The 18,057-nt window shown below is 41.0% G+C and overlaps 2 protein-coding genes across 6 annotated transcripts in view; one reads left to right on the top strand and one right to left on the bottom strand.

Annotated features, from left to right (window-relative positions):
* Positions 1-2,872: 2,872 nt before the first annotated feature.
* On the bottom strand, positions 2,873-3,811 carry LOC132012459 (olfactory receptor 10N1-like). The gene has a single exon (XM_059392490.1). The coding sequence runs from the start codon at positions 3,803-3,805 to the stop codon at positions 2,873-2,875; it is 933 nt and encodes a 310-aa protein (XP_059248473.1). The 5' UTR covers positions 3,806-3,811.
* A 7,928-nt stretch (positions 3,812-11,739) lies between these two features.
* Positions 11,740-18,057, top strand: part of VWA5A (von Willebrand factor A domain containing 5A) — a 34,433-nt gene continuing 28,115 nt past the window's right edge. For 2 of the 5 annotated variants that reach the window (XM_059414701.1, XM_059414673.1), the window contains exons 1-7: positions 11,740-11,781; positions 12,743-12,784; positions 14,512-14,569; positions 14,689-14,891; positions 15,117-15,339; positions 15,461-15,636; positions 15,901-16,015. In XM_059414701.1, the coding sequence (XP_059270684.1) occupies positions 14,527-14,569; positions 14,689-14,891; positions 15,117-15,339; positions 15,461-15,636; positions 15,901-16,015 (760 nt within the window). In that variant the 5' untranslated portion in view covers positions 11,740-11,781; positions 12,743-12,784; positions 14,512-14,526. Of the gene's footprint in view, positions 11,782-11,940; positions 12,017-12,493; positions 12,805-14,511; positions 14,570-14,688; positions 14,892-15,116; positions 15,340-15,460; positions 15,637-15,900; positions 16,016-18,057 lie in introns of those variants that run through there. The other 3 variants (XM_059414692.1, XM_059414709.1, XM_059414682.1) reach the window with 3 other exon arrangements.

Genomic DNA, 18,057 nt, shown 5'->3' with positions numbered 1-18,057 from the left:
AAGACGGAAATTAGAAATAATGTGGGATAGCTCTCATACATCAGAGGTAGTAAAAGGAAAAAAGCTGGAATAAGATTTTTGGGGCAGTGTGTGTAGAAGGTCAAACATTTGCTTTCAAAGTTACAGCAAAATTGCTAGATTATGTATAGCTGCATGAGGATGGGAGCTAGAATCCTAGTTTGAACCATAAGCAAGCTGTGCGACTTAAGGAAATTTAGCTGACACCCCCAAACCTTGTTTCACATTCTACAAAATGATCTCAGCATTCTTATATAGGTAGATTAGATAATATACATAAATCAGTTTCACGGCGCTGGGTAAGGGGCGAGCACTCAGTGAATGGTAACTCTAGGCAGATCCCTTGAAGGCTACCTCAGGCTACATCTCTTCTCTGCCCACATCAGACTAAGGTATTTAACAATTAAACTGCAATCTGAGAGGGTTCAGCGGTATATGTAGTTACAAGACCAGGGAGAGACCTAGCAAACTAAAAAAACAAAGGATATGTGAAAAGTGGATAATCAGGTTTATTTTTAAGTTGTGGTAAATTACATAGAGCATAAAATTTACTGTCTTTACCATTTTTAAAAGATTTATTTATTTGAGAGAGAAAGAGCATGTGTGAGCAGGGGAAGGAGCAGAAGGGGAGGGAGAATCTTAAGCAGATTCTGTGTTGAGCGTGGAGCTTGACCGGGGGCTTGATTTAATGACCCTGAGCTCATGACCTGAGCTGAAACCGAGAGTCAGTGCTTAACTGAGGGACCCATGTAGGTGGTCCTATCTTTACCATTTTTAAGTGTTACAGCTCAGTAATGTTAAGTATCTTTGTACTGTTGTGCAACCAATTTCCAGAACTTTTTGCAAAACTTGTTGCAAAACTGAAACTCTATATTCATTAAACAACTACCCATTTTCCCTTCCGCCAGCCCTTGGCAACCACCGTTCTATCACTTGCCTTTTTGTGACTGGTGCATTTCACTTAACAGCATATCCTCAAAGTTTATCTATGTTGTAGTATGTGTCAGAATTCCCTTCCTTTTTAAGGCTGAGTAATATTCCATATATGTATAGACCACATTTTGTTTACCCATTCGCTATCAGTGGATACCTGGATTGCTTCCACCTCCTGGCTATTCTGAATAATGCTGCTATGAACATGCTATGAATATGAATATCTTTTCAAAAACTAGTTTTCAGTTCTTTCTGATATATGCTCAGAAATGAAATTGCTCAATCCTACGGTAATTTTAAATTATTTGAGGAAGTATCACACTATTTTCCAGAGTAGACGCATTATTTGACATTCCCACCTAGAGTGCACAAAGTTTCCAATTTCTGCACATCCTTGCCAAAAATTATTATTTTCTTTTTTAAGTAATAGCCATCTAAAGGGTTAGAGGTGATGACTCACTGTGAGTTTGGCTTACATTTCCCTAATGATTAGCAATATTGAGCATCTTTTCATATGCTTGTTGGCCATTTGTGTGTTTCTTTGGGGAAGTATCTATTTCAAAATGGAGCTGCCCATTTCCAATCAAATTATTTGTTCTTTTTTGTTGTTGATGAAGTAAGATTTTGAGAAGTGGTTTGCACACATATGTGTGTGTGCCTATGTTTTAAATACAATGTTATGTTGCTTGCTTGCTAAAGTTTTCATATAAGAAAGATTTAAACTGTTTTAAAGGTTTTCTTTCCCTCCAATGCCAAACAGAAATTGCAAGACTGATTTAGAAATGGTCAAAAAAGTGGTCAGAGTCCATTCACATTTCAGCTTTTATCCACCTTTAATTTTACTTAAATGTGGACCTATATTTAAATTAGTGTCTATTGTTGTCATGCATTCTAATTATTTCACTCATGGTTTTTTTTGTGTGTGACTAAATATGCAATATATCATAATTTCAATGGTTGAGTGATATTCATTCATTCATTCAATGAATTTACACTGGATTCTTACTATGTCACTGGGTGATGTCCTGAGAACATGAGAGTGAATAAGACAGACAAGAAATCTGCTGAACAAGTATCAATATAAGTATGATGAAATCTGCCTGAAAACACCATCTAAGCTTTACCAGATACCATAGCATTACCCTCAAACTGTTTTTTTGTTTGCCTATTTCTTTGTTTTACAAAACAAAAACTCTACTATATGAAGGTGACATGAAGATTAGATAGTATCTGTGAAACGTTCATCATAGTGCCCGGAGAACAGGTCATGCTCTATAAATATTAATTAATAGGGGTGCCTGAGTGGCTCAGTGAGTTAGAGCCTCTAACTTCGGCTCAGGTCCCAGGGTTCTGGGGTCGAGCCCCACGTAGGACTTTCTGCCCAGCAGGAAGCCTGCTTCCCCTCCTTCTCTCTCTCTGCCTGCCTCTCTGCCTACTTGTGATCTCTGTCTGTCAAATAAATAAATGGAAGTCTTTGAAAAAAAATATTGATTAATACTGTTCTTGGCAACATGGAGGAACAGAAATGTTCATAGGCAGAAAAGAATATTCCAAGTTCAGCGAGATAAATGAAAGGAGAGTGATCTGGCACAGAGAGGGAGTAGTGAGGGGTGCTTCTGGGCCACCCCTCCTCACTATGTTCAACGAGACAAAATTGTCCATTAGAGGAAGAAGAAATCTGTCTCCAGATGCATGCTATGCCCCATGGGTTCCTTATCCAGGAACAAGGCAGGAGGATAACATTAGTTGTAGAGTTATTTCTAGGGCCCCAGGGGTTACAGAGATAACAAACATAGAAAATCTTATTAGGAAAACAAAATAGAACACTTTCAAGGAAGCATTTTCTATTATTTAAAAGGAGGAAATATATGGATGATGTTGAGAAATAAATTTCCAAAATCCATTTTAAAAAACCCATAATTTATTCCAGAGAAATAAATACTACATTGTGGAACACTCTTTTTAGGGAACTTTTCACTTCTCTGTTTCTTAAGGAATATATTAATGAGTTCAGCATGGGTGAGACAATATTATTTAATATCTGCACCATGGCATCAAGCAAGGGGTTGGGTGTGCGGTGCAGATAGATGATGATTACAGGACCGTAGGCACAGAGGATTGCCGTGAGGTGGGCACTGCAGGTGGAGAAAGCTTTCCGCCTGCCCTCTGTCGATCGGATTCTCAGAATGGCAATCCCAATGTAAGTGTAGGAGACACAGACACTGAACCAAAGCACTGAAGCCAGAAAGGCAACATTAGTGGAGCCCACTCTCCGGGCCAGGGAACTGTCAGCACAGGCCAGGGGTAAGACAGCAGGAATGTCACAGAAGAAGTAGTCCACCCGGCTGAAGTCACAGTATGTTAACTGAAAGGTGAAGGAGGTCAGGATGGTGGCATGGAGACAACCCACCAACCAGGCTGCCACAACCAAACCCACACAGACCCTGGGTCTCATGATAAGCATGTACCTCAGTGGATAACAGATGGCCACGAAGCGGTCATACGCCATCACAGAATAGAGGCATCCTTCAGCAGACCCAAGGAAATGGTAGAAGAAGAGCTGAGCAGCACAGCCCTCATAAGAAATGGTGTGGCTTTGGCCGGAGAGGTAGAATAGCATCTTGGGACAGGTTACAGATGGGAACAGCATGTCAAAAATAGATAGAAGTCCCAGGAAGAAATACATGGGGGTGTGAAGGGTAGAGGAAGAGACAACTGCTGTAAGGATGAGTGAATTTCCAAGCAGGGTGAAGAGGTAAATAAATGAGAAGATGACAAACAGCACAGTCTCCAGTCCCTTTGTCTGAGGTATTCCCAGGAGAATAAACTCATGGAGCTCTGTGTGATTCCTCATGTTTCTGGAGCACACAAGATGGTGAAAGCATGGATGCAGAAGCTGACTCGTGGCAGACACAATACCAACACATTCATCACCAATATTTTTTTACATTTTTAAAGAAGATTTTATTTTTAAGTAATCTCTACACCCAACATGGTGCTTTCAGTTACAACCCCGAGATCAAGAGTCACATACTTGCCAGCTGAGCCATCTAGGTGCCCCAGTCTTTGTTTAAATATAAATGTGATGCTGAAATTAAGAATTAGGGATTCTACCAAAGATATTTAGGGGGTGGTAAAGCACATGTATGCTTTTATGTCTCAAGATATCATCTTCTTTCAAGAGTACGGATACAAAGCAATATGAAACACTATCATGGCTAAGGGAATGAAGACCTCAATACTGAACAGATTAACATCCACAACCAATTATGTGGCAACAAATGCCCTAAACTTGACTAGCCTGGAAACCTTATCCTCCTGATTCCTTTTCAGAAAGCACCTAGTGTTATTCAAAGCCATTGTCAAATACCCTAAATTTTAGAATGCTCTGAAATTATTACTTTTGTCCTCAGACTACTTTAAGTCTTCTTTATTAACCTTGGGAGTCAATGGCTGTAGTGAGCCTCCTTTTGGCTTGAGAATCCATGCCTAATGAAAGGAATTTAGGTACACAATGAAATGTGCAGTATCTAATTCCCAAACTAGAAAAGATAAGATGAACTTTGAACATCTTCACAACTGATGGCAACTCATTGTTTTTTCTTGCTGGTGGAAAAAAGTCATGTATGTGATAGGTGGAAGTAGAGAGCTAAGGAAGAAGAACCAACTTTCCTGAGGAGAAGGAAAAGGAATGTCATGATTGGTGCAAAGTTTGTTGTGTAATAGTACAAAGTTCCCAAAGAGGGTAGGGACCCAAGAGGGTTGCCATTTTGGCATTCAAATCTAGGGGTTTTCATAAGCTATTTTGGGGAACTATCTTGAGTATCCTGAATGTGGGCCCCTTGTGGATTGACTGCTAAGGTGTGCCAATCGGGATTTTGATCATGCACCTGTCAGGTTCTATTCATGTGTTAATGGTCTTTTGGGCTAATATCTGGAGATTAACTGCCTCGACTTGTGATAGTGACCAAAGTTTTATGGTTAATTGCTTTGTTTCAGGATGTTTTGCAGAAGTCTCTTCTACAGAGGTTACTAGACAGGATACTACTGTGGTCTTGCCTAAGTTGTAAAACAGGAAACTAGTGTGGTTTCATTTTAGCTGTCCCAGCTCCCTGTTTTCCTGTTGGGGACCCTGTCCCTGACTACCTAAGTGTCCAACAAACTCCTAAGAATACGACATATTAAAAGAACTTGGATTAGAGATCTAAAGACCCAAGTTCAAGTTCTGATTTTTGGTGGTGTGACTATGGATCAGCAACTTAACATTTCTGAACCTCATGTTCTCATCTATAAAGAAGCAGAAAGCACTCCCTGTACCAGTAGCCTCAACCTGAATTTATCATTCCAAATAGGCCATTATGAGAATGAAAGAAGGAATTACTAATAATTAAGGCAGTACGGTAGTGGTAACATAGGAAACTTTCTGCCACTTCACTGAGTAATCTCAACATTATGCCCCTCATTTGTGTCCACAAATCTGTATTTTGATATGCACCACTGTAATTGTGTTCCTTGAAATGTGGGTTATTTTTCTTTTTTAAATAGGCTCCATACCCAGTGTAGAGCACAATGTGGGGCTTGAACTCACAACCCTGAGATCAAGAACTGAGCTGAGATCAAGAGTCATATGCTTAACCAACTGAGCCACCCGGGGCCCCAAAATATGTGGTAGTCTTGTAACTATGCCTGGTATATAGTAGCTACTCACTAAATGTTTTTGATTAACTGAGATAATATTTATTTCTCAGAATTATTGTAAAGACTAAATATGATGATGTTATGAAAGATCTTGATACATAATAAAGTGCTATATAATGGTTCATTATTATAATATTTATTATAGAGGGTCTCATGCTAAAGAATTTGGGAAGTTGTTACCTGCATGAAGATGATAGTCAGTGTCTTAATGAGGCCCCTATAGGAAATATGGTACAGGAGGCCAAAATAGGTATGGTGACCTATACCTGAGAAATACATTTTTGGAAAAGGAGAAGGAAAGGGAATGTGTATGAAGAAATATATTAAATCTTTGAAGAATTTGAAAGAGAACCAGGAGAATGTGTTTTATATATCTTTGTATCATAAAGATTATTTTCTCTGTGCCATAGAAATATAATTTCTTGGGGTGCCTGGGTGGCTCAATGGGTTAAGCATAAGACTTTTGATTTTGGCTCAAGTCATGATCTCAGGGTTATGAGATCAAGCCCCATGTCCAGGTCTGTGCTCAGTAGGGAGTTTCCTTCTCCCCCCCCCCCCCCCCCCGAACTGCCCCCCACTCAAATAAATAAATAAATCCTTAAAAGAAGAAATATACCTTCTCCATATCAGGAAATATATCTAATTTTTAAATTCGAGGCAACTGTGTGGTGCTTGGAACATGGAAGATATGACTTAAGGCATGGGGAACATAAAAGAATAAATGAATGCATTCCTGAATGCTATTTGATAGAGTGATGGAGGAAAGGATTCTAGCCATTGCGTAAAATGAGAAGGAAGCCCTCAACTGTGATTTCTTCCAACAATTCTTGCTACCCAGGACTCCAGAGTTGAGAGTAAAGTGAAAAGTTGAGAAAGATGGGGAGTTGCTCTGAGACTTACATGATCGAATTGTCATAACCGGCTCAAGTAAGGAAAACAAATTTCCCCCTCCTTTTATCTTCAGTTTCTTCTATAGAGGTGTGGGGCTCTCCATTTCAAATGCTGTCTTCCCTAGGTGCCATGGAATTGGACTCGGGCGCTCTAGCTGTAGACTTCAACTGGTCTTTTGCATTCAGACTCACTCAGAGGGAGGATGCTATATATTCAACAACTGTCCTATCACCTAGTGTGATTTCCTCAGAGTTAGCAGAAGCAAAATAATCTCCTATCTGTGTAGGATTTTCAATTACTTCATAGTCCCTCTGGAGCCCCATCCGTGATGTAGTCCAAGACCCAGGGAACAAGAGCCCTCTGAGCACAGGGAGCAATTAAATGTTGGGTGTTGAGAGAGTTTAAGAGTGAAAAAATAGTACATGGTAATCAAGATAAAAAGGAATTAGGAGTCAAAGAACTTGTGGAGCCACCAACCACCCCATTTTTCTGTTCTGAGTAGACTTCCCATGGAATCCTTTTGTCCTTTACAAACCTCAGAGATTTGGCTGCTTCTTTGTCATTTCTTTACCCCCTTTCCAATTTCTACCTATTCCCTTACCTCTTTCAGTTGTAGATGAAATTCTAGCATGGTGAAAACATATCCACTTTGGAGCCAGAAGGTTCTGGTATGGAGAAGAAGCCTGTTTCTCATTAGCTGTAAGTCCTTGAGAAAGTCAGTAGTTCTTTCTGAACCTTAATATAGCCATTTATAAAATGGAGTTATAGTATTTCACAAGGTGATTGTAAATGAAATAATGCTTACACAGTTCCTGATATAAACTATTTGCTCCTCTGATTTTTATTGAAAATAGATGGAATGCAGACTTCTCTTCATTATTAGAAACTTTGCTTTTTTCCCCCCTTACTCCTGCCCTACCCAATCTTAGGATGAAGTTTTGTTTTCTTTGTCTGTTCGCTTAATTTTTTGTTTGTTTGTTTTGCCCCTTTTTTTAAGTTTTGCTCATTTTAACTACTAGTAATTATAGTAAGAGACATGGTGAGTAACAAAAACAAAACAAGCTAATATTTCTAGAGTTAATAAAAATGTAAGAAATTTAGGAATCCTTCTCATAATAATAGCCTGTTCTCTAAAGAACCTAAATGATAGAAGACTTCCAGACTCTCAGCATTTAACCAGGCCAACCAAGAAAGGGGAAAATGCCCCAAGAAAGGGAAAGTGGAACTAACATTTGAAGAGTGCCTACTTGTGACAAATGACTTTAAAAATCCTATTTTATTTAATTCTCCCAACATACGTATAGGGTAAGTATTATTAGTTTGCTTCACAAATGATGTCATGGATCCCACCAGAGAAGTTAAGTGGCTTTCTCAAGATTCCACAACTGTTCAGTAGTAGAGGTAGGCATCGAGCCTAGACTCACAGACTGATTTCAATGGCAAAACCAAGTTGGTATTAAAACATCAGAACCTGATTCCTAGTTTTCCTCAAAATTTTTGAGCCTCTGGATGAGGAAGGTATGCCTTCTTTTCATCCTCAGGGATTTAGACCCAAGAGCTTTAACCTGCCTATCTCCTTTTGTACTTATTTGTGCTTGTTTGTCCAAAGTATATTTGCTTGTCGTCAATGACAATTACTACTGTTAAACAATAGTCAGCCTCTTCTAAGGAGTTTCTGACGAGCAACTAAGTGGCTTTGTGGTGGCAGTCATTAACCCTGTGTGAAATTAAAGCTGTTAATCCTACTGTGTAAATTACTTAACACTGTTTTCTTTTCTTTTCTTTCTTTTTTTTTTTTTTTTAGATTTTATTTCTTTATTTGACAGACAGAGATCAGAAGTAGGCAGAGAGGCAGACAGAGAGAGAGGAGGAAGCAGGCTCACTGCTGAGCAGAGAGCCCGATGCGGGGCTCGATCTCAGGACCCTGGGATCATGACCTGAGCTGAAGGCAGAGGCTTTAACCCACTGAACCACCCAGGTGCCCCTTAACACTGGTTTCTAGTAAGAATTTAATATAGAGTAGCTAGATCTGTATTTTTTTCCCAATCCACCTTATTGCTTATCTACCCATTTATGATAAGTTCCTTTAGGGCTCGGTTTTCATGTGATCTCTTCAAGCATAAAATTTGCAAGTTAGATAAAAATGATGGCTATTAATGGCAATTGTTATCACTGATAGGTCAGGTAGTAAATGCTTATAAGACTTGTGTACATTTCTGAGCATTTATCCATTTGGTCTGTTTGAAATCTATTTTACAATAGCTGTGATAGATAGCAATCACCAGACCTAAGGGTATACAACCATCAGCATTTATATGTATTTATTCATTAATCAAATAATTTTATGCATTTTAGGCACTTCTTTACTTAAAGGATTAAAAGTTTTAAGAACACATAAAGGGCTCAAATATGATAAGAACAAGAGGAAGTCTTAGATGAATCACCAAGGAAACATTAGAGGAGAGAAAAGAACAACAGGAGACTTCTATGAAACTCCATGATGATAAGAGAGATAGATAGGAAGTAGGAAATAAGGGGATGGCCAGAACAACTTGTTCAGACCTTACTAAGTATCTCTTTCTTTTTAAAAGATTTTATTTATTTATTTATTTACTTACTTATTTGAGAGAGAGAGACCACATGAACAGGGGGAGGGTCAGAGGGAGAGGGACAAGCAGACTCCCCACTCAGCATTCCCCACATGGTGCTCCATCCCAGGGCCCCGAGATCATGAACTGAGCCTAAGCCAGACAGTTAACCAACTAAGACACCCAAGTGCCCTGTGTTAAGTTATCTCTATGCAGTAACACAAACAGCTCTTCTTTCAGGAAGGGAAAAACTGTGGAAAGAACTGGATGGAAATAAGCAGCATTCTATGATCAACACACATGGGCATAAACAGAGTCTATGTGTTGTCTTGGTAGGTGCGAAAATGGATCAGACACTGTTCTCATAATTACAGACCTCTCTCTCATTTTCTATCAACATGCTTTTCATATTCAAAAGAAGTTGCTGGCTTTAAAAGTTTACTCTTCTTATTGATCATAATCAGATATAGGGAGGTGAAGGAGCGTGTGGCACAGAGCCCAGATAAGTGTTATGACTCATAGAGAAATTCATTACTTTCTCCTGTAAAATCTGTGTTAATACAGTGGTTCTACTCCATGAAAGCCTCGGGGACTTGGGACCCTTCTGTCTTGTGGACTCTCATTCTTAGGGGTTCTCACCCTAGTCTCCATAGTCCAAAGTGGCTCAGAATGTATCTGCATTCCCATCAGTGAATAGGAAGAGGGGAAAGTGAGGAGGTCATAATCTTTTCTTCGAAAGGGTGTGGTGTGATGTTGCCCATGTCATTTTTTATTTCCCATTGGCCAGAACTTAGTCCTAAGGTCACACATTTAGTTTTAAGGGAGGCTGGGAAATGTCCTTAATTCTGAATGGACATAGACTTGGCTCAACTTGGGGTAAACTTGAGAGTTGATATTGGAGGATGCTTAGCAACATGCAGTCACAAGGACAGATTTTTGGGTGAAGACACCTAATCTAAAGTAGGTTGTGTTTATTCTCTATTATATTACAAATTTTGTTTTCCTTAAGCATTTATACTATCAGATATTTTCTTTTTTATTTACTTGCTTATTTGTTTATTGAATATTTCTTCCCCCTGTAATGTAAACTTCACCTAGGAAAGGGTCTTTGTGTCTTGTTATTGCTACAATGACAGTTTTTAGAACAGTGCCTTGCCTACAGTAGAAGTCCAATAATTTTATATTGACTAAAAGAATGAGTAACATTTTCTCTTTTACTCTCTGATCATTGGATTCATTTAATAGTCTATATACAAAGAGTGAAATTATTCACTGTGTTTATGGAAAGTATGAATAAGCAGATAAATAAAATGTATTCATATTTTTAATGGCTATAAAGGTCTGTTTAATTATGTCTATTGTGCCAAGTACAGAGGTCTTTCATATAAGTGTCCTTCTGATAACCAGCATCATGGGTATGTTTCCTGATTCCGTTCCTTCCAACCCAGATGCCATGCAGAGTCTGTGGCAGATGTCTAGTTTTAATTTCTCTAGTTCAGCTGGGTCAGATGATAAACTGTCCGTTTTTCCAGCATCTCCCTGTTGTTGACCAGACACTGCAGCCAACAGAAGTTACAGTCAGGAGAAACAATACCAGATGTGATTTCTACTGAAAGCAAAGGGTCATTCCCTTTCACAATTAATTTGGTACATGTAAGGAACATAGTCTCAAAGCTTAATTATGATAAAATAGAATCTGTGCTTATATTGTGCTTCACTATATGTGTGTGTGTGTGTGTGCGCACACACAGACATACCGACACACAGATATCACATCCATTAAGATCCCTTTGGTCTTTAGTAACAACCCAGAGAAGTAGGTATGCCATTATTTTCATTTTGCAAATAAGATAAACTCAGAGAAAGTAGATGGGAATGACATTGCAGAGACCAAAATTAACCTGAGTTTTCATAAATATATTCTCTTGAACCTATACATAGTCTCAATGGTAATATGATTCTTTTAAGTGTCAGATTTAGCATCATTTTGAAATAGAGAAGACATAAGAAACTTGATTGCTTCTAGTATCCTTTAGCCGGAAAATGAGCATAGATGTTCTCACTTAAATTGTTACCCCCACCATCAAAAAACCCAAAAAACAAAAACAAACAAACAAAAAAACCCCAAACCCAAACCAAACACCTTAATTTTATGATCCCAATGAAAACCCATAAACCACCCATGATTGGCAGACTTGGTCCCTGTAAGCATTGCCCTGTCTCCTCCTCCTCCTCTCTGGCCACCCCTTCCCCCCATGATGTTAGGAAGGATGTTAGGAAGTCAATGATATAATGCCCATAAAGGTCAGGGCCTATCACACAGTATTATTAGTAGGGTCCAGTGCACATTAAGCCCTTGATAATTAAGTCTGTTACAGAAAGATGATGTGATCTGATGTGATTGTTGCTCTTCAAGCATTTCACTGGTTAAAGAAAATCTCTTCCCTTTGCCTATCCTCCGATGGTTCCCTCACTGAGACTAGGCAAAGGAAAACAAGCAAACATCATAGGGTTGAAGAATTTTCCCTTGATCCCTTAATCAGGCAGTCGCTACTTTATAACCGGTCCCTAGAAGGGGCAGGTCTTCCCAGAAATTTTGTCAGCAGCTGTTTTCTGCTAAATGTGACTCAGAGCCCTCAGACTTCCTGAAAAGGTAGGTGACCTGCGGCTGCTCTCGCTGGGGCTGAATCCCAGCCCTCCACTCTAGTGGCTGAGACCCGCTCTTTTCCCATCGCCAGATCTGCCAGGGGCTTGTTTTGACTGCAAGCCCAGGGGGTGGGAAATTGAGTTCTGGTGTTAGGTCTCTGGAGGTTTTCTGCAGGTTTGGCAGTTTAGGGGAGTTTTATGAGGGCTGGATAGGGGATTTAGGCATCCCTGATCCTCTCAAGGTTTTTTTTTTTATTTTTATTTTTATTTTATAACTTTTCTTCTCTTTTATTTTACCTTTGTCTCTTTCTTTTTTGTAGAAAATTAATGTTTTCTCATTTTTATCTAATTTCATGCTGTGGAAATGAAGTTTAAAACCCAGCTGGGTTTCCTAATCCCTTTCATATAGAGGTATTGGAGGGGTGGACTGTGATCCCTTCCGCTAATGCTTGGACGCTGCAAACCTAGAACTGAAAGTTTAAAGATTAAATCGCTTTCTCTTTCTGTCTAAGCCCCACTGCGTATTCAAATCGCCTCTTGCGCTGGATCACGAGTTTTCAGCTGGTTCCCCGCAGCAAGCTGCAGGGGTGTGGCTCGCTGCGCCACTAGCTCGAGGGCTCCTCTTTCTCCCTGGCGGAGGTGGGGGCGGAACTGCAAGGAGCCCAGACTCCTGGATTCCTGAGGGGTCCAACTTCACACGCAGCCCCTGGCTTAGGAGGCTTCTTCAAGTTGCCTCGGATTCAGCGCTTTGACCTTGGTCAGCTGCTGTGGTCCGTCTTTGCCACCTGTTGCTAGGTGCTTTCTGAAATGCCATCCCGAGGGGCCCAGGACTAATTGTGACCCACTTCAGTTTGTACTGGGAACGGTGGGAGAGAAGCTGCAGAAACGCAAATTTTCCTCAGTGAGGGATTTGTTCTGGGGACACAAGGCTGGTTTATGTTTTGTTTTTGATTGGTTTTGTTTTGTAGGAGATCGCTCTCTGCTCTCTCTTCGCCTGGAAGCCACCTTTGGTGAGTATCACCAACCCTTGGTGAGTATCGCCAACCCTTGGAGCTTTGCTTGCCTGACCTTTCTTCACCTGTTGCTCCCCTGTGTCCTGGGTCCTTCTCCTGTTTTAAGCTTCCTCCTGATGTTATTAGAAATTCTTCCCTCCGCCAGCGACAGCCTGTTCCCCCAGAGAGCTTACCCCAGTCAAGTGTCTGAATGAGAACCCTTTTCCTGAGGATTCTCTCCTCACTACAACTGCCTCTGCCCTCTGTGTTTCTATCAAACACGGACCATTTTAGCTACACTCAGTTTTTATCCAGTTCTTTAAGAGAACAAACACCAAACCAAAAGCCTGATTTATTTGGTGCCGATTTGTGGAGATGGGACACAGTCTACAAGAAGCACCATCGCTATGAGACAGATGAGTCACAGGGAGTTGCTCTGGTTGGGGGTAGGGTGTGAGGTTTTAAACAGTGATTGGGATGAGCATAAAGGGTCTAGAAGCATTTCTGCCAAAAGCTTCACGATCCGTGAGGGGGGTGTTGTTCTGGGAAGGAAAGTTGCCCTTCTCAAGAACCTACATGTTTTTCTGGACTGTGGACTGTGGATTCCTGAGTGAAGTTTGGGCTTCCCCAGGACTCATCTGCCCTGGGACTCTGGATAAACACATTAATTTCACTTTCCTTCAGCATTCCCTGGGCACCAGGCAATTCTGTTTTAGTTCCTTAAGTTGTATTTTCAGTGAAAAGTCCCCTAACTGGTACTGGAAATTGCAGATTGTGTCACCCTTGACAGAGCAGGGAGAGGCAACATCACAAGTGATTCTGTTCAGAGTGGTTGGAGGGCAGCTTCTAGGGCTACTAGGGCCAATGATTAGTACAAGACCTAGCTGCTTATTCTCCGGGTTAAAGAATCATAATGTAAATCATAATTTAGGTATGTAAATTTATCTCCTTGTTACCATATCACGTGAAGTGGTGGTCTAAGATTATAATAAAATTCGGAAGATACGGTTAGGACAGCTTGATTTAAAACAGAGGATGTGTTCCATACATGATATGTATATATGTATATCAGAATACCGTGGACAGAGGAAACACACAGTGGTTTCAGTTGTGAGCCCCAAAAGAAAAGCCACAAGGGTAAGTGATCTAAGTTGCAGGGGCCCATTTTAGATCAAGCAGTTCCTTATTGAAGCAGGTCTCTGGGTAGCATGATGCAAAGTTAACAGCCAAGGTCTGTTTAACAACTGTAATAATTATAACAGGAGCAACACTAGTCTATTACCATTGATTAAATGCTTCCCATAGACCAGGCGCTCTTCAAGGGATTTCCCATATATAAATTTACATATGCGTATATGAGAAATAGGTACATGGTTTTCATTTTAGAAGGAGAACACTGAGTTTCACAGGGGTTAAGTTCATTATACCCATATACCTAAGGAATGGTATATTACATATACTTGTGAAAAAGTGGAACTGGTATTTGACCCAGCTTCGGGGTGTTTCAGAGACTTCCTGTGTAGTAGGGACTTTGTGAATCTTACTGCTTCCCCATCTGGGTCTGGCATTTAGAAGGAGCCCTCCCATTGGCTTCTTTGTCCCCATCTTTATAGCTTCTTTCTCCTTCCAGCTCCATCATTAGTCCTCTGAATGTATTCTTATGCCAGAGAGTAGCACATAAAGTCTGGCATTTGAATAGATATCCCCCAACATATTACTGTATTCATGATGTATCTTTTTCACAGTAGTCTGGTATCACCATGGTGCTCCAGGGTGGCCTACTAACCCGAAGAGAGGAACCAGGTAAGCCTGATTCATGACCCTTACTTGCCACTATATCTTTGGCATCTGGCTCCATGCCTGGCAGACAGGAGGCCTTCTACTAAAGTTTGTTCACCTCTTGAACTCTGGTCTATCTCCAGTACCCCTGAAGAGTATCTCTGTGACCTTGTCCATTCGTGAGTTTGTGGCTGGTGTGTCTGCTACCTTGAACTATAAGAATGAGGAGGAAGTTCCTTTGGAGACCTTCTTTGTGTTCCCCATGGATGATGACTCAGCTGTCTACAGCTTTGAGGCCGAGATGGATGGGGAGAAAATTAAAGCAGAATTAAAGGAGAAGGCAAAGGTACTAGGGATAAGTAGATTATCCCCTCCCTTCTTATTTCCTTAATGCATACTCTTAGAATCTCTACGAATGCGCCTTCAAAAAAGTGCTGATATGGAATACTTTCTTCTACTTCTGTTTTCCTAAAATCACCTGGGGGGGGGGGGGGGAATCAATCAGAGGCATATAAAGTACACCTGTGAGCTTTACAGGCCTTCTCCATGGCCTCTATTTCTCTGTTCTTAGGCCCACAGCATCTATGAGAGTGCCATCAGCAACCGCCGCCAAGCTTTCCTACTGGAGGAGGACAAGTACTCCAAGGACGTCTTCTGTTGCAGTGTGGGGAACCTGAACCCAGGGTCGAATGTAGCGCTCACCCTGAAGTATGTGCAGGAGCTCCCCCTGGAAGCAGATGGAGCCCTGCGCTACGTGCTCCCAGCTGTCTTGAATCCTCGATATCGTGGCTCTGGTGAGTCTCCTTTCTTTTCAAGTCCTGGCAGTGGGTGGTATAATTTGGGAAGTCCCCTCAAGGTTGTAGGGGTGCTAAGAAGTGTAGGAAGGGGAAACAGAACTAAAGTCACTTTTTGTAGGATCATTTGAGGACAGTTGTCTTGATATGAAGACTCCTGTAGTTCCTTTGGAGGACTTGCCATATACCCTCAGCATGGTTGCCACCATCAGTTCCCAGCATGGCATTGAGAAGGTCCAGTCCAACTGCGCCTTCAGTCCTACCAAGTACCTTGGAGAAGATAAGACTTCTGCCCAGGTAATTCATAAGAAAGCACTGTTATTGCCAGCACCCCTATTCTTTGGGTTCTGATCTTGTTCCAGAATGGTCCTTACTTTCCTTATTAACTAGAGGGAATCCCACTTTTTTCCTTTTTATTCCCCATTTCTTCTCCAGTGCCTTCTCCCCGTTCTTGTCTCCCCACACTCCCTTGTGGAGGAAGTAGCTCTCAGCCCTGACCTCAGCCGCACACAGCAAGCAGTGATAGTTCTAACATGGATCTTTTCCTTGTTCTCAACTCAGGTTTCCTTGGCTGATGGACACAAATTCGATCGAGATGTGGAACTCCTGATTTACTACAGTGAGGTGCATACCCCCACTGTAGCTGTGGAGATGGGGCAACCTAGAGACAACTCAGGTATTCTCTTCCTTCCTTTGTATGGCGACCTAAAGGGGAACTCCTGTCTTAGAATTAGCCTCAAATGACCCTCAGTTTTCTTTCCTCCTATCCAGTAGTGGGTAAAACATTCAAATAGCTTACATTATAGTGTGCAAAAATGGTCAGATACAAAGAGTGTCCATCTAGGTGGTTGTGTCTCCTAGGCAGATTAAGATGATCAGTAGATAACTAGATCAAGGGCATGGACACATAATTCACAAGAGGAAACACAACTAGTTTACGAACATAAATGACAATGATCAGTCTCTACAAGTGCAAATTAAAATAAAATAAAAACAACTGGAAGTTTGTATCTCTTAATCCCTTTTATCGATTTCTATTTTATCCTATCCCATTATCTATTACCTATTTTACAAAGAGGTATATACTTCCAGTTGCAAAATAAGTAAGTCACAGAGATGAAGAGGAGAGCACAGGGAATAGAATCAGTAAGATTGTAATAATGTTGTTCGGTGGTGGATGGGGACTATACTTACTGCAGTAAGTGCTGAGTAATGTATAGAGTTGTTAAATCATTATGTTGTATACCAGAAATTAACATGACACTATGTTAATTATACTTCAGTAAAAAAGTAAGTATTCATTTGTAGGAAAAAAAAAAACGAAATAAAAATAATGATTGTGGGCGCCTGGGTGGCTCAGTGGGTTAAGCCGCTGCCTTCGGCTCGGGTCATGATCTCAGAGTCCTGGGATCGAGTCCCACATCGGGCTCTCTGCTCAGCGGAGAGCCTGCTTCTCTCTCTCTCTCTCTGCCTGCCTCTCCATCTACTTGTGATTTCTCTCTGTCAAATAAATAAATAAAATCTTTAAAAAAAAAAAATAATGATTGTGACATTTTCCCTTTTCAAACTATCGAAGATTTCCAAATACCCCATCATCCGTTTCCAGAGAGTTTTCATCTTGCCCTGGTATCTTAATTCCTAAGACTAAGTTTTAGTATGTTAACAAATTTAGTTTCTTAATTTCTTGTGTTTTCTAAATTCTCCTGTCTATATGTGTACTTTCCTTACGATTATAACTGGTACCACCCATGTCAGTCTATTGCTCTCTTGGGGCCTTCCTGGGAAACCATGCTCCTGGATTGCAGGGACCATGAAGCCTGACTAGAGAGATACCGCCACTTCTGAAGCATTTTCCACCTTGGTTTAATGGAAGGATGTTTGGGAACAGTCATAGTCAAAGTGCTATAGCTTGGGTTAGGTTCTTTCTTCTGTAACTACAACCACTGTGAAGACAGTTTCCTGTACTACAGGAAGAGCTCCTTAGTTTGTCCTCACTGGTTCAACCACTTTTCCTCCAGGCAAACTATCCATGCTAAAGCCCTTAGAGGGGCTTCCAGCTTCAACCAGTTCTGCTCTAGCTCCTTTTCCATGAGGCTCCACACTCTGTCTGTACGTTAGTTGATTCCTTTTGTACTGGTTCTGTCCTTTCCCTTTGGTGGATTCCCCTTGGGTGTCCAGGAAATATTCCCACAGTACTGGGAGTCTGGTCTTCAGTCAGGATTATTTTATTATACCACAGAAAGTTGAATATTGCTGAATCTTAAAAGATACGAATTGAGATCTTAGTTCCTTTCCTTCCCTTGGCCCCCATGTGGAATTCCCCATCTTTTCCTATGGTGGGCTTTGCAGGCCAGAGGGGGACATTAGGAGCAGCTTTTATGATCTTGTGAATCCCTCCTAGCAGGGCCATTCAAGTCTGGCCTTCTAGATCATCTATCTGGTCAAGATAACTTGCTGTTTCCATCCATATAAAGAAACAAATGACAACTGGCAGCTTGGCTCACTAAAACCATTGAGAGTCTGCCAAATGAAGCATACCACTACATGATGAAAATACAAAATTTGGGGATGCCTGGGTGGCTCATTGGGTTAAGCAGCTGCCTTCAGCTCAGGTCATTATCCCAGTGTCCTGGGATCGAGTCCCACATCGGGCTCCTTGCTCCGCAGGGAGCCTGCTTCTCCCTCTTCCACTCTGTCTGCCTGTGCGCTCGCTCGCTC

This window comes from Mustela nigripes, chromosome 1, assembly GCF_022355385.1.
Source record: "Mustela nigripes isolate SB6536 chromosome 1, MUSNIG.SB6536, whole genome shotgun sequence".
NCBI classification, from domain to species: domain Eukaryota; kingdom Metazoa; phylum Chordata; class Mammalia; order Carnivora; family Mustelidae; genus Mustela; species Mustela nigripes.
This window is presented reverse-complemented; position numbering and strand designations above follow the sequence as displayed.